The sequence below is a fragment of the Mesoplodon mirus genome (genome assembly GCF_964341445.2).
Source record: "Mesoplodon mirus genome assembly, chromosome: 4".
Taxonomy (NCBI): domain Eukaryota; kingdom Metazoa; phylum Chordata; class Mammalia; order Artiodactyla; family Ziphiidae; genus Mesoplodon; species Mesoplodon mirus.
Window position 1 is genome coordinate 53,432,914 of NC_138979.1, and position 23,414 is coordinate 53,456,327.

The 23,414-nt window shown below is 43.8% G+C and overlaps 1 protein-coding gene across 17 annotated transcripts in view; it reads left to right on the forward strand.

Moving 5' to 3' along the window:
- TPM1 (tropomyosin 1) overlaps nucleotides 1-21,546 on the forward strand; it is a 28,177-nt gene extending 6,631 nt beyond the window's left edge. For 4 of the 17 annotated variants that reach the window (XM_082616858.1, XM_082616867.1, XM_082616866.1 and 1 more), the window contains 7 exons: nucleotides 7,229-7,362; nucleotides 9,685-9,802; nucleotides 11,012-11,082; nucleotides 11,341-11,416; nucleotides 12,386-12,448; nucleotides 12,736-12,805; nucleotides 14,456-20,269. In XM_082616858.1, the coding sequence (XP_082472984.1) occupies nucleotides 7,229-7,362; nucleotides 9,685-9,802; nucleotides 11,012-11,082; nucleotides 11,341-11,416; nucleotides 12,386-12,448; nucleotides 12,736-12,805; nucleotides 14,456-14,538 (615 nt within the window). In that variant the 3' untranslated portion in view covers nucleotides 14,539-20,269. Of the gene's footprint in view, nucleotides 1-7,228; nucleotides 7,363-9,684; nucleotides 9,803-11,011; nucleotides 11,083-11,340; nucleotides 11,417-11,860; nucleotides 11,937-12,385; nucleotides 12,449-12,735; nucleotides 12,806-14,455; nucleotides 20,270-20,699 lie in introns of those variants that run through there. The other 13 variants (XM_082616856.1, XM_082616861.1, XM_082616852.1 and 10 more) reach the window with 5 other exon arrangements.
- Nucleotides 21,547-23,414: the final 1,868 nt, after the last annotated feature.

Consider the following 23,414-nt stretch of genomic DNA (forward strand, 5'->3'; position numbering starts at 1 on the left):
TTTTATGACAAGCGCTCATGTGGGGTCCTTCTGTGCTTAATAGAGGCGTATTCTGAGTTGAGAGGTGTATGTAATGGCATTATGGCTGGCTGCAGAAGCTATGAGACCTGTTTTGCATAAAATACCTAGAAGCAAATGGGTCCTCTTGAAAGGAAGGCCTAACTAGATGAAGTTTCAGATAAAATAGGCAGGAACCAGGAAATCAATAGGCAAAAGATCATTTTCTGTAGAGGACAAGACAGCAGAGGTCCCATGGATGTCTCTGAACTTGGCCAGGCAATGAATGAATTCCGACTCCCTCTCTGACTGGCTCGCAGTTGTCCTTGAACCATTAGAACCAATAGAACATGATGGATAAGAACAAGAACTCTGGGCCCAGGCTGCTAGGATTTGAATCATTTAACTTCTCAGTCCCTCAGTTCCTCGACTGTAAAATGTGGGTAATGGTAGTGCCTGCCTGTTGTGAGGATGAAAAGAGTGTGTGTAAAGAAGTTGCAATGGTGCTTAGCACCCTAGAGTAAGTGCCTTGCATCAGCTGGTATTAGAACTGCTCCACACTCGGCATCGCTCATTGCTCCTTTGCGTTCAGTTTACCAGCTATCAAAGGGTCTTAAAGATGGGCTGCTCATTTCACTACATCTTAAAACACTCCACTTCAATGCTTCTAATCAAATTTTTTTTCTTCTTTTTTCAACTTGAACGGAGAGAGGACACAGGCAGGCTAGAAGGAATGTTTGGTGGGTAGAAGTGGTATTAGTGGTGGAAGTCGGTAGAACTCCCCTCCCCTGCTAAGAAAGGGAATATGTGGTCCTGTACAGGAGAGCCTCTTATGGACTGTTGGCCTGGTGATTGATATTAGACACAGAAGATAAATTTTATGAAGGGCACATTGTTACTATTTTACTCACCTTCTCTCTTGGGCTTAGTTTTTATGACAGTACTCTTCCTGGGCCAGTTGGGTAGAGATAATGCTTTCGTTCTTTTCAAAACTTTATATTAAAAGTGGTTTAGCTTCAAAATTTTTAAAGTGATTTTTGAAAATAGTCTATCTGGATGATTGGATGGGCACAGAACTTTTTATGACAGCAACTTGAGGACTGGGTCAGACCACTGAAGAGAGAATTTCAAATTGAGAGGTGTTCCTAACTTATGAAACTGGAACTTAAAGGTAGCTAATTGAAGGTGGTTTCTTGGTAGTTGTCAGGCATAGCTGTGAGTTAAGCTAGCAGTCACAGTTTCTCTTGGCAGCAAAGATAAAAATTTAGTGACAAAGTCATGAGCCACTGCAAAAAATATTTGGAGAGTTGGCCCTAATTCACATTCTCAAAGATTCAGACAGGCTGTAGTTAATTGGCCCTATTACAACCAGCACTTAACTTTGGAAAAAGCAGCCATCCCTTTTTTTTCTACTGGTTTGTTTTTCCAAGGTGTGTGGGCCCTTCAAAATTTTGGAATGAGGCTACTTTGCTTGATGTAATGGTTGACTCCAGATCTTGTGACCCGCTAGGGTTTTGTTTGTCTTTTGTCCTTATCAAAGAGGGAGCAAGAAGAAGGCAGTCTGCCTTCCTTCTTTCTGTATGGTACACAGCAAACAAGGGGACTTAACAGTTGCAGCCTGTAGGTTCTTAATTGATAACTTTATTAAATCACAGGAAAAACCAATTTACAAAAATTCCCAGCCCTTCCCCTCTTTAGAGTTGGTAAATATTTCTGAGAACAGGAATCTAAAAGTGCATTTCATGCCCCCATTGGCCCCCACAGCGTGGCAGTAGCTGGAGTGTATATATACTCTGGCTTTCTGCTTTCATGTATAGGCAAGGCGAAGGCACTACAATGCCCTGTTCACATCCCTTCTCACTCATTACACAAATATGCCTCGTGAATTACAGGCTTTGGTGCAGATAGAGAGGTTGTTTTTAACTCTTATCCATGGGAGTGCCCCTTAATGTCATCCGTGTTTTTTTCCCCTTTCCTTACCATATAAGGGCAGAAGTTTAACTTGGCTGTAGTGACTTGGGTCTTACACAGTAAACTGGGTGAAACTTTCTCTGTACAACTACAGTTCGTATGAAATAAAAAGACCTGACCTTTGATCATCCCATGCAGTACTTCAGTTCAGGTAGGACTTCGAACATGCATTCCAGAGGATTTATTTTTAGGATATAATATTATTCTCCTACAATTATTTCTTCTTAATCCTCTAACGGAAATACTTGTTTTTAAAGTAAAAATCATTGCTTTTTTTTTTTTTTTTTTTTTTTTTTTTTTTGCGGTATACGGGCCTCTCACTGCCGTGGCCTCTCCCGTTGCGGAGCACAGGCTCCGGACCTGCAGGCTCAGCGTCCATGGCTCACGGGCCCAGCCGCTCCGCAGCATGTGGGATCTTCCCGGACCGGGGCACGAACCCGTGTCCCCTGCATTGGCAGGCGGACTCTCAACCACTGCGCCACCAGGGAAGCCCCATTGCTATTTTTAAATTGTCTTTAGTTATATTGGCTAGAACACCTGGATTTCATGAAATTCTAGGCCCTGTAAAAGTTCTCTTTCAAGTCAGACTTGGAGTAACATTTTGCTATATTGTGTGGGCATCCCCTTGATATCTGTTGTAGTTTCTTAGGTAGCTGGTACCTTGTGGAAGGGATTGGGGGGCACATGCAGCTCGAAGGCACCTCACACCTGTAGAGCGCCTGGTGGTCGTTTCACAACAGATCTGCAGGAGGACAGTTGGTAGCCTTTACTAATATAGCAGTCTCTTTTCTGAGTAGTTCATTACACGTTGGGACACGATAGCAGTTTTGAAATGAAAGCAACTAGCATCCCAAAGACCTCACCAGCAGTGTCAACACACGCGCTGTCGTTAGAAGCTAACCCAGTACACTGTGGGTGATTTCCATGCCTGGAAATAATTTGCGTCTGGGGTCTTGACCCTTCCCAAATGCCTTGTTATTTATATCTGCTTTTGAAATAACAGATGGTCATGTGTCTCTAGGGTTTGTACTGACAGAGGCAACAGCCAGTTAAGTCCTAAGTAAACTGCCCAGGTGCTGTGATGGGAAGAACCTTAGAAAATATCTAAATAAGCCTCAGAACTCAGAGAATACATACCGGAAATAAAAGCGAGTGCAGGTGAGAGATGTGGGCCTTTTGAACATAGAGCATAATCCCCCCCGCAAAAAAAAAGTGAAAATAAGGGTGTCCTTAATTAATTTATGGAATTTAGTATATCTTGAATTCTAGAGAACCAAACTAAATTGCGATCAGACCAGTATGGTGAGGCCTGAGAAGCCAGTGAGAGCCCAGGTTTTTCCCGGGGGAAGCTTATGTAGAGATCCATACACCCCAGACACTGCTTTCAGATCTGGGCTGTTATCTACAAGCACCTTTGCCCATCCTGCTCTGAAACCTCTGGGGCAGCAGGCGTTGGTTTCTGGGGTTGAGAACAAATGTTCTGTGTCCTTGTGTGAGCTGGTACCCCCCTGATGTTACTTGATGATGTTTTCAATTTTATTCCACACCTTTTTTCAAAATGGATTGAGAGGACTTGTTTAGCAGATGATATTCAGTACAGTAACTGTTCTTCTAGTCCTGGTTAGGTTCTTTCGCTGAAGGCCTTCTTTCAGGTAGGGGGTTGGAGTCAGGCTGGCTGTAGAGAACCTGCTGCTCTGACGTCAGAAAGCAGAAAGACTCCATAGGTGAGAACCACCAGTTCCAGGGCTTCCACGAGGCTCCAGGAGGCCTTGAGAAGGGAGGCAGGCATGCCAGCACATGAGGACCAGGGGACTTTGTTGCTAGTCTTACCTCCCGCTGATGGCTGTGACCTGAGCATGTCAAAGATCCCTCCCTCTTCCTATTTTCTCTTCTACAAAGAGCTAGATGAGTGGTTCCCACAGGATTTGCCAGCTCTTTGGATGGTGGGTGGGGAAGAGGGGGGGTTGCTTTTTTATAGTGCAGATTCCTGTCCTCCTTTCTGACCTCTTGAATCAGAATCTCTAGGGATGGGGCCTGGAAATTTGTTTTGTTTTTGTTTGTTTTTTAAAACTTTCGGCTGCATTGGGTCTTTGTTGCTGTGCACAGGCTTTCTCTAGCTGCAGCCAGCAGGGACTGCTCTTCATTGCTGTGCTCGGGCTTCTCATTGCGGTGGCTTCTCTTGTTGCGCAGCATGGGCTCTAGGCACACGGGCTCAGTAGTTGTGGCTCATGGGCTCTAGAGCGCGGGCTCAGTAGTTGTGGCTCATGGGCTCTAGAGCGCAGGCTCAGTAGTTGTAGCACACAGGCTCTAGAGCACGGGCTCAGTAGTTGTGGCGCACGGGCTTAGTTGCTCCGCGGCATGTGGGATCTTCCCGGACCAGGGCTCGAACCATGTCCCCTGCATTGGCAGGTGGATTCTTAACCACTGAACCACCAGGAAAGCCTGGAAATTTGTGTTTTTAATAGGCATCTCCTGGTGAATTTGGACACCCAGCCAGTTGTGGGAACTGCTGGACAATGCCTAGGGACCCTTCCAGCTAAACATCTTAGACCCTGTTTTGTGGACCACCCACAGGTCTGTTCTCTGTGTTGCCCCTGTCCTGGCTCCTAGAACAGGTCTCCATTCCCAGTTGTTGTTCTGGTGCCGTATACGAGGCCTATTGACTGGTATTTCCGTAGGGCACAACCCCTAATGTAGGTTCTACAAAATGCTCCTGGGGAAAAGGAGTTAATGACCTTTATAAAACAGTATCAGAGCTAAGGGAAAGAACGGTTAGAATGGAGGTAATAAGAGGGAAGAGGGAAGGTTCGTATTGATGGGCGTTCCTCTTGGGTAGGGAGATCTTTCGTGCAGAGGCAGGAACGAACGTGGGGTGCTGTCTCCTTACTCTCTGATGCCCCAGGTGTGGGAGGCCAGGGACCTGGACTGGCCAGGCACCTGGAGGGTTCTTTCCCCGGAGTATAAACAGTCTCCTCTCTGTGAGTACAAAGTCCTTGAGGTTGGGGCCCAGATAGAAAACAGAACAGGAAGCTTAGAGTGTGGTGGCTACAAAAATTGTTTTGAAAATCTTGTTGACATTTCTCTGGCTGCAGCACCTATAACAAGGATATTTAAGAAAAGGGGGACAAATACTTCTGAGTACATGACCTAGACACTCTGCTGAGGTTTTTTTTGTTGGTGGTGTTTTGGGTGGTGGTTTTTGTTTTGCTCCTCATTTTAGTTTTCAGCTTTCAGGGTTGCTTGCTTGTTTTCCCCCGTTCATGAAATGAATAGAATTTTACTAGAAATGGAAAATATAGAAAAGAAATCTGACCTGACCCAAAAGTATACCCTTAGTGTATACCTCCTTCCGGTTTTGTTTTGTTTTGTTTTTTTACATGGGGCTAAAAACTTTTTAAAGTTCCCATACTTAAGAAATATGTTATCCCATGGGCTTCCCTGGTGGCTCAGTGGTTGAGAGTCCGCCTGCCGATGCAGGGGACCACGGGTTTGTGCCCCGGTCCGGGAAGATCCCACGTGCCGCGGAGCGGCTGGGCCCGTGAGCCATGGCCGCTGAGCCTGCGCATCCTGAGCCTGTGCTCCGCAACGAGAGAGGCCACAACAGTGAGAGGCCTGCGTACTGCAAAAAAAAAAAAGAAGAAGAAATATGTTATCCCTATTACCCTCATCCCTCCTCCAAAAAAATCCCATCATTCACCTGCCAGACCTGGTGGAGCCCATTACTAGCTGTGCAGCTGCAGTGATCTACTTTGTGGGCCAGTGCAACTGTTGACTGACCTTGGATTCATTTCACATTTCCCCCGCTCCCTGCCTCCATCAGCCAATTATTACTACACAGTTAATTTTTGAAGAGATAAAAGTGTATTTGCGTGTTTTTATAAAAAGTCTTTCACCATGATTGTAGATGCCCTAATCACCCCTCTTTCCCAGAGAGAACTTGACTTTTAAAATTTTACAAATCTAGATGAGCAAAGAGCAGAATGTTCTCGTGTTCCTTTACTTCAAGGCCATAATCGCAGACTCTAACTACATGTGCATTTCAAACTGTGTATCATGGGTCCAGAAACTAAAAAAGTTGCTTTTGTTTAAATTAGGTTGGTTTTACTCATTTTATTCAGTAGACCTTTACTGAGCCCATACTCTGTGCAGTGAATTGTGATTCCTTGCACATAAGAAGCTTACAGTTGAGTAAGGAAGACAGGACTGTAGGTAGAGAGCTAGCATAGTCCCAAAGTGCATGTTGTAGTTTTTAGAAAACTCCCAAGTGTCCTAAAAACCCCATCACCCCAGGATAAGCACACATTCAGAGTGGATGAGGAAACAGTACCAGATTAACAAATTCCATCTTTCACTTATGTGCATAATGTTTAAACAGCCATCGATGCAAGTGTATGTAATGGACCGGTCCAGGCTTGCAAGTGTTCTGAGGCTTATAGTAACAAATGCTCATAACTGTAGGTAACCATTGCATCCCCCAGAAAGAAGCATCTTATTTCAGAGATAGATACCAAGTAAAAAGAGTATCTGTACTGCTTTTCTTCTAAGAAGTTTGAAGCTCTTCTTGTAGCAACCTTGACTTGTGAGAAATTCCTGTAGGCATATGTCATATGTCACAAACGCTTGGGAAATTTGTCTTGGCCCTCTTCCAGTGTGACCAGTTATTCTAAAGGGGTGCTGAAGGGCAGGGGGCTTGCTGGGTTTTGCTGTGTCTCTGTATGGTGTATATTTTAGAACCACTGAATTTAAAAATATTTTAGTTCCTAAAATATTTAATAAAGCCCCTTTGAGAACACAATCAGCAGAAAGGAGAACTGAGACTCCTGAGTCCGAGTCCTCGCTGTGCTGCTCTCGTCTTGTGTGACTGAGCCTGGGTAAGTCCCATCGCCTCTGTCCACACCTCAGGCCCCACCGAGTGAGGTGGCTGTGATGAAGCTCCCCCTTAACAGGCAGGTAAAGCCAGCGTGTTGAAATCTGTGGAGGAAGAGAACCAAGTGAGAGAGTGTTGCTGATGGTCCCTTTGTCCGATGAGGAGGGTGTGTGTGGATCTGCATATACCCCAAGGTGGACATTCACTGGGTAGGTCAATGGATGAATGTATCTAACAACTCCGGAGTTGACCAGGGCTTGTAACGCACTTTAGGGTGGCTCACCACAGGGCCCAGGCTTCCCGTCTGGAACCAGTGTTTCAGTCTCAGCCCCTCCTGAAGGCACTACCGTCACTTTCTCTCCGACACTGAAATGCCTTTCACTCTCTACCCAGGCTGAAGCCGACGTAGCTTCTCTGAACAGACGCATCCAGCTGGTTGAGGAAGAGTTGGATCGTGCCCAGGAGCGTCTGGCAACAGCTCTGCAGAAGCTGGAGGAGGCTGAGAAGGCAGCAGATGAGAGTGAGAGGTGAGGACCCCTCGTTCAGCCCACCTGTTAGCACAGCCTTTCCTCTTGGTGGAACGGGAGGGCTTCTCTGATCATGGGCCTCTAAGAATTTTACAGTACCTTGGTGGCACTATTTCCTGACTTGATCCAGGTGCAACTAATGGTTTTGTTCATTTAACATTAGTGGGACACCTTTGTGCAAAGCACTGTTTTAAGCCCCAAGGTTACAAATAAAGACGCCATTCCTGCTCTCTCAGAGCTCACCACACAGCGAGGGAGATGGACGTGTAAACGGAAGGTTCTAGGGATGTGTTTTGGTTCTTTCATTCCTACTGACCATGGAGCAATTATGCATTTTTTTAAAAAGGATAACTTTATTTTAAAATATACCAAGGAAGCCGCATGGCACAGGGAGATCAGCTTGGTGCTTTGTGACCGCCTAGAGGGGTGGGATAGGGAGGGTGGGAGGGAGGGAGACGCAAGAGGGAGGGGATATGGGACTAGATATATATGTATAGCTGATTCACTTTGTTATAAAGCAGAAACTAACACACCATTGTAAAGCAATTATACTCCAATGAAGATGTTTAAAAAAAATAAAATATACCAAGGGGTCTCAGGCCGAGGTAAATACAGTATGGGCTGTCAGTTGTCAAATAGCCCAAGAAATGAGAGGAAGAGAAAGCACAGATAAAACAGAAATATGATCCACAAAAGTAAATTGTTTTGGACTTAGTAAAGCCGATAAGACACACGTGCATAGGTAAGTACAGTCAGATCTGCATGTCTGCTGAGCATGCTCCCACTATGACCTGGCTCTACCTGACTTATTACCCCAAGATTCAGCCTTGTGGTAGTAAAGGAAAACCAGGGCCATATCAGCCGTCGTGTATTCCACAAGGCATTTTCTCTCATGTTCAACTGTTCGAGTTCTTGTACTCATATTACTTGGAAGCACTCCAAGCAAGACTCCACAGGACTAGAGAGAGTTCTGCCCTTCGAGGGATGACAAAGTATTGTGATGTCTCAGACACTGGCATTGTGTTTCTGCACTGTGACCTGGGCAGGTGCACGCAGTCCATCATTTTGTCCGTTTCTCCATCTTTGAGGTGCATTTCTGCCCCCTGCCACCATGGATAAAGAATGATTTCAGACTTTAGGATTAAAGAAGCTCTTTAGCTGAAGTTGTCAGCTCATTATTCACTGTTGCTTATTGATTCTTTTCTCATCAAGAGTTTTGGAATTCTTAAAGATGACTCATCATCTCTTACAGTGTACATATAACCAACGGTTTTGTGGCTGGCTTCTTCCTGAAATACACTTGTTAGTGAACCTGAAAGGAAGGCAATCTGGCAATGTTAGACGTTGGAGTAAAAAGGTATTTAGAGATCATTTAGTCCAGTCCCCTTGTTTTACAGATGAGAAGACTAGGGTTCAGAGACTGGTGTGGCCTGCCCGAACTCTCAAAGAGAATTTATGGCCGAGCCAAGATGCAGGTTTCCTAAAATACATTGTAGTGCTTCATTAAAAAAAAAAAAAAAAAAAGTGATTTATTTATCTTACTGCGTACTTAGATATTGGTAAATGAATCCCGTTTTAACATAATTTGTTATTGCATAAATCTGTAATATATCATAGGTCAATTAACATTTTCTAAAACTTACCACCATGCTGAAGGATCCAAACGTACACATCAGCATAGAAGATGGTGTTGGTCCTGCCTCTCAACACCTCTATTATGAGTTTTATTAGAGGCAAAACTAAGTTTCTTCTCTAAAGTATAGGTCAACCCACATGAAATTGCCATTTTGCAGGTCCGATGTGGTCAAATACCATCAATTTCATTTGGTTCAATCTAATACTTACATTTGTGGCTAAAGGGGTAAGAACAGCTACTTTCTTTGTGGGAAGGAAGTACATGAAGATAAGTTTGCTTTCGTTCTAACTTTGGTCCATTTTTAAGGTGAAGCTTCCCACCAGAAAAGGGAAGAAGTCCCATTATTTATATAGCAGGTAAAGCTTGTTGACCTTCCTTGATTCCATGCCTCCCACATTCAAACAGGATCCTCACATGGTACCTTTCATTTCACATTAGCTGCCTGGACAGTGTCAACAGTATCAAAAGTGTAAGCTTTCATTCACAATAAACAGAGAGAGGGAAGTGTATGTCTTTTCTGCCTTCAGCTCTAGAAAGTCTTGTTTCATGGTTTGGAAGATAAAAGTAGCTCTGTGCTCTGTTTCGGTCTGTCAGTTACACTGAGCCTCACAAACCACTGTGGTGCAGCGTGAGTTCGTGGAGGTCGCCTCTAAATCTTGGGTCTTCCTGCATGTCTTTCTTCTCAGAGGCATGAAAGTCATTGAAAGCCGAGCTCAAAAGGATGAGGAGAAAATGGAAATTCAGGAGATCCAACTGAAAGAGGCCAAGCACATCGCTGAGGATGCCGACCGCAAGTATGAAGAGGTCAGATCCTGGGGCCCAAGGCCTTGTGGACTCCCAGGAGCGGGGGAGCAGTGTACAGCCTTGCGTTCTTCAGTGAAACCATCTGCTTCCTTAGCAGAAATGGGTGGTTTTGAGAAGCAAGAGTTCCTTTGTCCCCAGAAAACGGTTCTCAATTTTGATCCTGCTAGGGGATCAGTTGCACTGGGAAAGACCAAAGCTTTTTTTGTGCCCCCATGCCTCCCCCCACCTCCCACCCCAAACACACACACAAAGGCCAGGACAAAAGTTCTCTGGTCAGGAGAAGGGAGAGTTGGGCCTCTTGTGTTTTGTGGAAGGGACCTCTCATCCTGTTACCACGCAAGCAGTTCTCCCTACTGTGATTCACCTGGCACAGCCCAGTTCAGTCAGTGTAGAGACACAGACCATGCACTTGCTCCTTAGATTCATGGAGGCCTTTCTCTCTGTCCTCCTGTCTCCTCAAGGTTCACAGGTGAATCACCTCCTGGTCATGCCCCATGAAAGCAACCTCCTGTGATAACAGAGCCCACGTGATTGTTTTAAGGTTTTAGTTTTTCCCTTAATGTACTATGGCTATCCTGAAACAGCACTGACTCTTCATCATCATCATCTCCCATCTCCAGGTTACACTACGCCCACTAATTTTGAAATGCTTCCTAGGATCCCTTCTCTCTGGTCCTTTCTTCCACTGACCTCATTAGTCACCTCAGCAGCTTCTCATGTCAGCCTCTCTTGCTGTTTCTGTTGGCATTTGTAGCCTGCTGCACATAGAGGGAGTCGAGGTACAGAGCTCTAGATGGATGGAGTTCTCAGGATGGTTTTCAGTCTTGTCTTGCAGCCCCGCCTTTTCAGCATAAAAGGCGTCATGTCTCATCACACTGCTAGTTTGGAGATTGTGAACTTCATCTCTCTCCCTCCTTCCACACTTGGTCTGGCTGCTATGTAACTATACAGGCGTCACCTGGGTAGGACTACAGATGAGCCAGCCCACCCATAACTAACCACACTGGGTCTTGGTGAGCAGAAGCCTCTGGTCTCCTCTCCGTGGGCACGCCTGGTGGAGAGTCACTTCTCTCCAGTGCACGGGAAAGAGGATCATCTTGTTTAGAGGCAAAAACTCCTAGGGGCTGACGGATCCAGTCCTCACCCCACATGCCTCCTCAGAGCTTGGAAGCCCCATGGTGTGTGTGTTTTGTGTTTGTTCTGCTGCAGGTGGCCCGTAAGCTGGTCATCATTGAGAGTGACCTGGAGCGTGCAGAGGAGCGGGCTGAGCTCTCAGAAGGGTAAGCGGGCCCGGCGCCAGGAGGCTGTGTGTGGGGTGCTGCGGAGCAGTGACTAAACAGCATGACCTTCTGGCAGCTGCACATTGACCTGTTTCAGCTCCGGGCTCCTTAAGTGCTCATTTGACGGGGATGAGCTACGAGTATGGAACATGGAGGACTTGCGTGGGGTGTCTATGTATGAATGCGTGTATCACTGCATGCCTTACCTGCACACTGATTTTGAGAATGGCCTTGTGCATTTCCTGTGTCCACTAACAGCCAAGTTCGACAGCTGGAAGAACAATTAAGAATAATGGATCAGACCTTGAAAGCATTAATGGCTGCAGAGGATAAGGTACTGATGGCTCATGTATGGGTTTTAGGTTTAACTGCAACCCAGGCGTCTTTCAGCTTCCAATGCCTACTGGTTCATTTTTATAACGACTGCACCTTCACTACACCCTCTGCTATCTTATACCTTGCTTTAAGTGCTTTCTTTGGGTCCTTTATACTCCTTTGTTTTTCCTTCATAAATGCTCTTTGGTGCAGCCAAAAAAGAAGCCAAATTATCACACTTCGAGGTTGTTGGATTTTGTCACCCTGCCTTTCTGCTGTTGGAAGGTCGGGAGCAGTCTCCATGGCAAAATTGAGCATTTTAGTACCTTGATGATTTGGCTACTTTAAGGCAGCCCTTTGTTCTCTAGGACTCGGTTTTCATTTTTTCCCATCCCTCTCCTTTTTCTCTCCTCCTTCCTCTGGCTTGTCTCCCACCCTTTCTACCTCTGATCGAAAACGTTAGCAAATGTGCCGAGCTTGAAGAAGAGTTGAAAACTGTGACGAACAACTTGAAGTCACTGGAGGCTCAGGCTGAGAAGGTAGGCCAGGAGCACGGCGTGGGGGAAAGGCATCTTTAAGAGCTGCTCTAGAGACACCCACTTTTTCTCTTCTGGGGCCCTGCCAAGGCAAGGAATAATCCATTAGACACGTTAGCAAATGGCGTCATTTTGAGGCAATTTCCTGATGATTATCAATAACAGATTTTTTTTAATGGAGAATCTATTTTATTTTGAGTATGTGAGTCATCTGTAACAATTTAATTTAAACCAAGTGCCAAATGGATAAGTTATCTTGTTCTTCTCCCATGTAAAACAATAGGCAGGAAAACAGAGAATGCATTGTTGTATGCCATTTGATATCAGAGGCTCCATTACCTTCTAAGAGATCCTCAACATCTGTTGGCTGGGCTGACACTTTCGTTGTATTAGAAGACCTCAGTATAGGGTGAGCTATGGCCTGACATCTGGAACATTCTTTCTAATTACAGTACTCGCAGAAGGAAGACAAATATGAGGAAGAGATCAAGGTCCTTTCTGACAAGCTGAAGGAGGTAATATTAAGGGTGTTGTGGACAAAGCCAGCTGGATTGAGTTTGTTTTTACAGAACTGTTCAGGGCTTTTTCATTTTAAAGTTAGAATGATCCAGGGATTTTCAGGGGTGGTCTTGGAGAGTGAGCTGTGCTAGCCACCTCTCACTGTGGTGATTGACTGGCAGGTGGTCTCAGACCCCATTCATGGGTGCCAGGATTGATTTTCATTCTCTAGTTTCTCTATATTTGTAGCTACCAGAAATCTAAAACTTCCCAACTCTGATTGAAATAAATTGAATTATTGCAGGCTGAGACTCGGGCCGAGTTTGCGGAGAGGTCAGTAACTAAATTGGAGAAAAGCATTGATGACTTAGAAGGTAAGATCTTAAGTTTTGTTTTTAACTTAATCCTTGTGGCTGAGTAGTGACCTGGCAAAGTCATTTTCCAATCATTGCGTCCTCCTCGATACACTTCTTTGCTCTTGCACATTCTTCCTGTCTGCCCTTTGGGGTTTTCATTCCGTGGCTCCTAAATTCTCTGTTCACCAGATGACCGTTAGCCACCAGACGGGGCCCATCTCTTTTTGTAACGGCAGATGCCAAATGGCTCTACTGCACACTCTTCAGAAGTGTGGCAGGTTTATTTCTCACTCTGAGTGAGGTGGTCATAGGTGAGAATGACTGGTGTGTTTTCTGTCTTTAGTGGCATCTCCTTATTGCCAGAATGGTATGGATTTGTTTTTAGGCACAACTTATCTTCCCCCAAGTGCGAATTCAATGTAAGGGTTTGGATTTTTTTTTTTTTTAAGTTACTAATCATCTTGGCATGTGCTGTGTATCCTGACGGGTTGGAGGGTAATAGGGCACTACACTTTGACATTATACTTCAGCACTTCTCCACTAAGATATTTAGGTTTTATTTTAGTGACACCCTCTCTGTCTCTCAGAAATCCTAAATGTTGAGCTCTGAGGCTGTGAAAAAGAAAGAAAAAAATATATAAAATATATACATCAAAAGCAGAAGTGGCTAGAGTAGGGACTGGAGGTTGGTGCAGATGATAACCAAGCTGGTGGAAAAGAGAAAATGACAAATGGTTGCAAAACAATCTGCCAAATTGCAGCAGAGTATGAAACCTTCATCATTAGAAGAACTGAATTGCAGACTTGGCACAGCAACACCATAAAAAGCGTGGCTCTCCTCGCTTTTCAAGCCTCCTGGACCAGCGAGGGCAGCTTGAGTGGGCAGACCACAGGAGTAGTCTGGATGGCATCAAGAAATCCATACCCCAGGGCCTCCCTGGTGGCGCAGTGGTTGAGAGTCCGCCTGCCGATGCAGGGGATACGGGTTCGTGCCCTGGTCTGGGAGGATCCCATATGCCGCGGAGCGGCTGGGCCCGTGAGCCATGGCCGCTGGGCCTGCGCATCCGGAGCCTGTGCTCCGCAACGGGGGAGGCCACAACAGTGAGAGGCCCGCATACCGCAAAAAAAAAAAAAAAAAAAAAAAAAAGAAATCCATACCCCAGTGGTCTAGTTTGGTCCGGAAGTCAGTGGTTTCAGGGTGGAGCCAGATAAGGATTACAGACTGTAGTCACAAATTGTTTCTTCAAAACAATGCCCTTGGATATTTTTTCCACTGTTCATAGTGGCAGGTGGCTGTGTAATTAAATTATAGCTCTATAAAAGAAAGATGTTCTATTACCCCTCTCCCAACCAGGAGACAGCCTTCTGTGGTTTCGTTTAGGGTTTAACATGGTTTACTGATATACCTGCCGTATTTGTTATGATTTTCATATTGAGTTTCTTGTTTTATTTTCTAATGGGTTTTGTTCTTTTTGTTTTTGTTTCAATTTTTTTAAAAACAAAACGCACGCCTCCTGCATTGGCCACCTGCTGCGGCACCAATTCCTTCATGCATTGCCCTTTTCTTGCTGCTGTGTTGGGATGGTGTCCATGCCACCCTCACTCACCCTCCATCTCTTGATCACTCTCCATGTCCTTGCACCTCTGCCTTCCACTTCCTGGTCATAGACGAGCTGTACGCTCAGAAACTGAAGTACAAAGCCATCAGCGAGGAGCTGGACCACGCTCTCAACGATATGACTTCCATGTAAATGTTCATCCACCCTGCCTGCTCACACCCGTGCCCTCATGCTAATATGATAAATTCGCCACCACTCCCTTCTGTATCTCCAGAATCTCCATCTTTACACCTTTATGCTCACTGTCTTTGCATAATCTAGGATAGTAATTGTTTTTTCACATTCTACTAACATAAAGGCCAAGTAGATTGTCTGTCTATACAAACCATTTTCCTTTCAGAATCCATTCATTTCACATTGTCTCAGCTAGATCATTCCCATGAAGCAGTGAACTGGAATATGTGTGACTTGGGCACTGTCCTTTTAGGAAATTAAACTAGGCTCAAGTAGAATTGGTAGGCCACGCAATTGTGCAGGAATTTCCCAAGAAATATCAAAAGGCGGTTTCCTGAGATTCAATTAAATACAATGTGAACATTTTTCATAAAAGAAATAATAAATTTAAGGAACCCAACATGGTCAGATGACTGAGGCTCTTAGAGAAGGGAAATGGATCCAGAACAGCATAAAGAATGTTGCTGTAAAAAGTCACATCTTCCTTTTAAGAATTATAGACAGAAATGAACCCTCTGCCGGGTAGCCAAGCCTTTAATTTTCTGTTTATATAAAAATTAACATACAAACACCACAACCTGTGTCAAAGAAATGGGACATAAAACACAGATTGTGTTATATGAGTTTGGGAGTTAATGGCCCAGCTTTTACTACTGCTGGGCAGTAAGAGTGAAGTAGATAGTCTTAATCTCACGAGAACCTGGAGCATACACAACTAACTTAACATATTACTAACCAAACCTGAATGTTAAGCTGGTTCTGCCCCTCTAAATTCTAACATGGAATGTTTCACAGAGGCTTCCTTTTAATCTCATAAGATGGCACTGAATTCCATGTAAGCTGGATATTTCAGTGTCCTGGCCCACCTGTCATTCCTTTAACCGTGCAGAAAAATGGTAGCTTGAAGAGTGTTGGCAAGTGCCTGCTGCCTTATAGATTATAGAATCGCCACACTACCCCTTGAGACATGACTGTCACCATGGAAACTAGAGAGAATTCCATCCTCTCTTCCCTCATTTGTAAATGGGGGGATGGATCAGATCATCTGTCTCTCAGTGCTAAAATGTGCTGATTCTATGAGAAAAACTTCTGGCATTAAGTATGGTTAAATATTCTGAAAGGTGGGTTTAGCTTAAAATCTGTTTTAAGTTCTGTTCATGGGTCTTCTGCAATGAAACTCCCCCAGAAGGGGCTTGGGCTGGCCTCGGGTCCAGACACTGGTGGGCAAGGATTGACATCCTCCCGTAGATGTGGCTGGCAGCGGGTTTTGCATGTCTGCTTCTTACCTGTGTTTCAAATGCCGCTCTCATCTGTTAGTTTAGCTTCCCTGTTTTCCATTGTGCCACTTTTTTCCTTTTTCTCCCACCTTTTCTCTTCATGCAGATAAGTCTCTTTGCTTCACTTCTCGCACGACCCCTTCATCAAGCTGGATGTCCCTCCTCTCTGAGTTCTGCAGTTTGTCTGTTCTTCAGCTGACCCTGGTTCTTTCTCTCCACATCCTGCCTTAGGGCCAGGCACACACTGTGCTTCCTATTGCACAGAAGCTCCTCATTGCAGTGTAAAATAAACACTGTGTAAGCTATTTCTGTTTGCTATTCTTTTTACTTCTTCTTCATTGACATTTTAGTTTCAACACTGAATAAAACTCCAAATCTTCATCACACATATGAGGGTTAAGTTTTGGCTGCTGCTTTGCTTCCCCCCCGCCTCATTCTGAACATCATACATTAATACCAAGGGACTCTAAAACAGTAGTTCCTTGTGGAACTTTTAAAAAAATACCCATGCCTGGGTCCCTCTCAGAGTTTTGGTTTGCAAAGGTTACAGTGAGGCCTGGGCATGTGTGTCTTTTTAGAGATTGAAATGGCTCTGGTATGTAGTACAGGTTGAGAACCTCTGCACAGGGGATGTGCTTGTTGGAGCCGGAAGATCTGCCTTGAGCAGTGCCTTCCTCTGCCAGATGTTTAGTTGGGATGTGGTGAGCCCTCTGTGTTAGTGTTTAGATAGCCCTGCTTGGGAGGGTGTGGCTGCCACCCCACATTGCTAGGAACTTACGTATCAGAAAAGGTGAAAAGGAATGTGGATTCAAACAGTGTAAGCTGAGGTTATTGTTGATCATCCTTTTACAGCACAAAGAACAGTTAAAGCTTTTTAAAAGTATATTCATCCCTCAGCCACCTTCGTTTTGATCATGAAATGACATTCTTAGGTTTAAGGAACATACGATTATGTTCAAGTCAAGGTTTATTTTTGTGCTCTTAAGCGCATCATGTTTTCTTTAGGAGGGGTTGTACTTACAGTAAATCTTTGTGGTAATTAACTTTTTAAAAATTTGTGAACATCTTTAAAGCATAGCCATTAAAGTTGGTTCTTTTTTTTTTTACCCCTTAAAAATAGTAGAAATTGTTCAGTTATAGTTTATCAGTTATATTTATAAATTCAAAACCAGCAATTAAGTGATTTTTTTATAACGCATCACAAAATTAGAACTTAAAAATGATGTGGACTTTTATTTCTTAATTCCCAACATTTCTCCATCCTCAACAGTCTGGCTGTATTTCTCCTGTGTTTTAAATGTGGGTGACCTTCATCTGTTTGTGTATAGTTTTTCTTAGCCTAATAGTGTTTATATACCCCTGTATTCAAGTAAATTTGGACAAATTGAAAATGTCAGTCGCTCTACAAAACCTCAGAAGAGAGTAGAAATACTCTTTTTAAGAGGTAAGTGAATTTAGTAATGGTATAGTGGACTTCTAGAACTTTATAATTTAGACAGTGTCTCTCCCTTGAGAGTGTAAAGTCTTCAGTAATTTCTTGTTTATCTTTTCCTAAGGCTTCTTGGGCCTGCTTTTGACTATGATTCCTGCCTTGTTCTTTTAAAATTCAGAGTAATAGAAGTGGGCCCTTCTCTGAGTAACCCTGCTTCCTGCTATAGATAAAATGACAAGTCTGAAAGTTCTGCTGAGCAGATGTTCAGTTAATTTTGGAGGCACATCTGTTTTTTGAAAGCCATTCTGGAGATTTTCACACTTCCTATAAGTATATTCTACAAGGGGAAATGGGAAACTGATGGATTGGAAGACAAATCTGGACTAGCCCAAGAAGGTATGGGTGCACAGGAGGATAAATAGCTTTTTGATTTTATCAAGAAATTGTTGGGGCCCAGGCTTCTAGCTCAGAGGGTCAGGCCATATGTAGAGGCAACTGCTGCAAGAGCCTTGGTTGGACCAAACCCCAAAAGCATTGCTTGGCACTAGACATCCCAGACATTGGGGAGGTAGAACAGGAAGGAAGAATACTTGCAAACATACAAGTGTTCCAGGCACACCAGTTCCATGGCAGCTGAAGTGGAGCAGGTCCAAAGGAGGATGTGGTAGGGACAGCTGTCATTTAAGCTGCATTCACATTGACCCTCTGGATTCTCTGGGATTTCTCCAGAGTTCTTCCATCCCAGCTTGGCTGTACATTGGCTCAGCAAACTAAGACATCCTACCTGCCTGGGGTGGTATCTCCCACACGATAGTGTGAATGTGCTAGTGGGGTATAGACTTTGCACCCCCCAAACATGCAAGATACCATGAAAGTTAGAAGATAGATGAGGGAAGCAAGTCTGAACTAACAGATGGTGTGCATTTAGAGTCAACAAGGAATAGAGACTAGTTCTGACTGGGCGCTACCTGGAGGAGGTGACATTTGACTGGGGTTTCGAATATTCAGAAAATTTGGATCAACGAAGAAGACAACGCAGCAGCTATTCCAAGCTAGAAAGCACAACGAATATAGCGTATTCCCCATCTCCTACCATACATGAGAGAAAATTAAAATAAGAATTGATCAATTTCCCCACAGACCTGGGGGCTAGAGACGGAACATTTTTCTTTTCCCCGGGGTATAGGATTACTGCTTTTCCAGATGATTAAGTTAGAGTTTTGTGGGTCTAGGTCGTCACCGTCATTGGAAACAATAAAGTATTCTCCAGCTTTTCATGGTAAGTGCCAGGTTCTTGTCCTTGTTGGGGCATCCCCTGGACCACCAGATACAGACTGACTCTAGTGGCTGCCTTCCTTGCCAAGTGAGCAGATTACATGCCCTAGTGTAAAATGCTTTTCACACTGGTCTCCATATGGCTGTTTGAGATTTTATTCATTTTATACATGTCCATCGAGCACCAGAGAATGCCGTCCTCTTCAGAAGGTCAGCAGTTAAATTTTAAGTCAGTTTTGAGTGGAGATAAATGCTTGTTCTTTTGCTGTTTGAGTAGGGTAACACACCCTGTATCTAGGCTGGACGAGAGTTCAGAATTTGCACCCTGTATCACAGCAACTAGGGGAGGGACAGGAAGCTCAGTTCTGCTGTTAATGCAGTGGCAGTAGCCCCTCTTGGTGCTACCTGAAAGGAAAGCCGGCCCTGGGAGTGGAGATGAAAGGGGTTGCAGGAAGAGGTGAGCAGAAATGGGCAGGTTGAGGTTTCGCAGGAAGCTCTCAGCTGAACCCTAGCAAGGGGTGGGCTCGCCTCCAGCCCTGCCCCTGTTCCTGAGGCTGTTTCCAGAAGCTGCATTCAGCCCGGTTTACACAGTGGTTTTACTGAGATGCATGAGGAATATACCCTCTCTCTGTCCTCCTCCTCGGATCCTGCTGCTCTCTTTCCCTCCCGTCCTGCCAAGAGAGGAGTCCTGGCTCTTCCTAAGTCTGCCAGGCCTTTTCCATCCGCCCTTCCTGGGCACAGGACAGCTGACCACAGGGTAAGGGTAACCTGCTCAGCAAGTGACTGGCGCCCGAGGTACTCTGTGTTCTGTCTGTGAGCTCCCTCTCACCACCTCCAGCTAACCTCTCTTCCTCTGCCTCTTCTCTTCTGCTAACCTGCTTGCTGACCTGTACAGACGAACTCTACCAGCAACTTGAGCAAAACCGCCGCCTAACTAACCAACTAAAGCTGGCCCTGAATGAGGATTAAACTTAAGTGGGAAAGAACCTGGGCTGAATTCTAGGAACGCAGCCCATGGGCAGGAAATCTAAGACTGTCATACCTTCACCTAATAGGGTTGAAAACGATTCCTTTCTGCAGAATTGAACATGAATCAGTTGAATGACTGGCCTTGCCTGTATTTTCCTCTCATATCTGGAATAATTAAGTTCTCTTTAATCCCCAAACCACTTTTATGGTAAAATTACATCTGTGCTTATGGATCAATGTTTATAATCAATTCAGCACTCATCTTTGCAAGAGCAGGTCCTCTTGTTTGAGCTGATACATAATGAGGACCAAAAAAATGTTTTCTATTTCCTACAGAGAACTGAGTCTTGCTTTAAGTTAGAAAGCCAAAGCAGAGGGATGTGTATGCGTATAAGTATATATATATATTATATATAGGATATGATATATATAATATATATTCCTATTACATATTCATATTTCTAACTTCTAAGTATCTGGTATAGTGTTTGAAATATGATTACCTATGCTTGGGCAAAATAGCTTTTGAAAACAGGAGTTGATGTCAGAAGTCCCTGATTGTCTGAAAGGTATGCTTTTATTCAGTCTAACAGTGTTGGATTCTGGTGAGAATGTCATGCTAATAATAAATAGAACACTGTGAAAATAATAATAAGAGAATGTCCTACTGGAGTGTGCATGAAACGTGTTGGTAATTTTTTTTAATGAGTAACAGAAATAAATCATTGAAAAAGTTGTCAGAAAGCCTATTTACGTCATCTTTGTTTTCTGTGAGACTGTGTTACAACACAACTCTCAGACCTTAACTGCTTGTAACTCAGAAACGTCTGCTGTCAACTTCAGTGCTGCAAGCACCTCTCCCTGTTCCCACGGCACATGACCAGTGAACCTTCACCAACCCCACCTGCATTTTGTCCTCAGTGGGTTGTTGGTGGAGGTTCACCTGGCCACTCTGTGAGAACCTGCTGTGCCTGTAGTTCCTTCGGGTCCAAGACAGCTTCCCCTTCGTAGGTCCTTGTCTGGAAATGAGTAATGTCTTACGAGCATGCCTGGTCCTAATCATCTCATCCTGTGTTTGTGATTGATGTTTGCCTGCCTAAATGTACAAACCACCACTGTGTCCAAAGCGCAGCTATTCATGACTTAATTTTCTAATCCCACCACAGAGAAAGTGGCTCATGCCAAAGAAGAAAACCTTAGTATGCACCAGATGCTGGATCAGACTTTACTGGAGTTAAACAACATGTGAAAACCTCCTTAGCTGCGACCACATTCTTTCATGTTGTTTTTGTTTTTTGTTTCGTTTTGTTTTGTTTTTAAACACCATGCTTACCATGAAACCCCTTAAATGCATTTTTATTTACTTTTACCACTGTCACAAATACATCCACAAAGTACCAGCTAGATCAGGGGTGGGAAAGACACACACAGACAGGCAAGCCCGTGTCAAGGCGACAATGATTTAAATGTGCCATTTCCCAAGTTGACGTTGCCACACTTCGTAGAGAGTTTAGCAACACAGTATGCTTAGTCCAGGAATCCTTGCTGAAGCAGAAAGATTTCCACTCAAAGTGCCAATGATACATGAACAGGAAGATTAATGTTGGAAACACAATCAGGTGTGGATTGGTGCTACTTTAAACAAAAGGTCCCACTGTGGTCTTTCGTTCAATATTGTACAATTTAGAATTCTATCCAACACTAATTTATTTTGTCTTGGGTTTAACGATGAGGTGAGACTACGTACGGATCCTGTCTGGCAGAATTCACTAAAGCCAAGGGTTTGTAAGCCGACATGCTCTTCTAAGGCTTCTGTTTTCTTTTTAATTGGCACATTTGCAGTTCGTTACAGCTCGTGGGATAGCATGCGATGTGGATTTCCACCATGTTCAAGTGAAAGATGTAGGCACCACGTACAATGGTGAAGAAAAAACATTGTCTTAAGAGTTATAACTGTATGGAAACCTTGTATAATGATATGGAATAAATGCACATTGTAGGACATTTTCTAAATGGGGTGGTCCTGTCATTTGTACGTTTTTACTTTGTGAACTTTAGATCGTGTGATCGACCTACCTTCCCTCACACATGTTTCTTAAAGCAAATTAATATCCCATTGTCCAGGAGGAAACTGGGTTTCATGTGTCATCCTCCCAGAAGCACTCAAGCCAGCATCCCTTTGGTCTGTTAAAGTTACAGCCAAGCAGCAAAGGACACTTTCTAAGTCCAAGCCTTTCTCCAGGTTATGGGTTATATCTGCATGTACATACACGTAGACCTTTTGCCATGGTTCTACTGGTTTGGGGATTTTTCCTCAATTCTTAGCTAAGTCTCTAGTAGTGGCAGTCATACACATCAACAAATTGTGGGTTAATGCACCAAATGTGTTGTCCCCTAGCAGTGTGATTCTACTTCAAAGTAGAAGTAGAGGGTCTTGGTGATTTTCTGCTTTCTAACTCATGTTGAGTTCTAAATTCCAATACATCTTCTTTTTATTGGACTTGGAAACTGAAAACATCTCAGGTCAGTCTTGAAGACGTTAGACAAACAAAAACATTACAATATTAGTATAATATTGTACAACATTACAAAAACAGATTACAGTATTAGTTGGCTAAACTTGTGCTACAGAGGAAAAAAAGATGTTCCCATGAAAAGCGAACACAGTAAAATGGAAATAAATTCATTTGGATGCATGGATATTTTCATTGAAAAGGATTCAGTATCTCTGTAGCTGTTCTTCCACACCCTTTGATCAGGTATTAGGTTGGCCAGAAAATGCCTTCGGTTTTTAACTAAAAATATAAGACATTTTTCATTTTCACCAAGAACTTTACTGAACAATGTATGCACCCTTTCGTTCCACTGCCTTCTGCCATTTTTCAGGCAACTTCATAATTCCATCGTCCCAAAACTTTTTATCTTTTTGAGCAAAGAACTGTTACAGATGCCTTTTACAGTTTTCCAGGGAATTGAAATTTTTTCCATTAAGAGAATTTTGTAAAGACCTAAATAAATGGAAATCCGAAGGTTCAATGTCTGGTGAACACGACGGATGAATCAGAACTTCCCAGCCAAGCTGTGACAGATTTTGCCTGGCCGTCAAAGAAACATACAGTCTTGCGTTATCCTGATGGAAGATTATGTGTTTTCTGTTGACTAATTCTGGACGCTTTTCGTTGAGTGCCGCTTTCAGTTGGTCTAATTAGGAGCGGTACTTGTTGGAATTAATCATTTGGTTTTCCGGAAGGAGCTCATAATAGAGGACTCCCAGTCCCCCCATCTACACAACATCACCTTCTTTGGATGAAGACCGGCCTTTGGTGTGGTTGGTGGTGGTTCATCTCGCTTGCCCCACGGTCTCTTCCGTTCCACATTATTGTACAGTATCCACTTTTCATTGCCCATCACAATTTGTTTTAAAAACAGGACGTTTTCATTACGTTTCAGTAGAGAATCGCATCTGGAAATAAGGTCAAGGAGGTTTTTTGTCCTTAACTTATGTGGAACCCAAACATCAAAGCGATTAACATAACCAAGCTGGTGCAAATGATTTTCAGTGCTTGATTTGGATATTTTGAGTGTGTCAGCTATCTCCTGCATGGTATAACGTTGATCTCAATTAATGTCTCGATTTGATTGCTATCGACTTCAACTGGTCTACCCAACCGTGGACCATCGTCCAGCGAGAAATCTCCAGCACGAAACTTCGCAAACCACTTTTGACACATTCGACCAGTCACAGCACCTTTTCCATACACTGCACAAATCTTTTTTTGCATTTCGGTCACGTTTTTACCTTTCTTGAAATAATAAAGCATAATATGCTGAAAATGTTGCTTTTTTTCTTCCATCTTCAATATTAAGATGGCTACACAAAA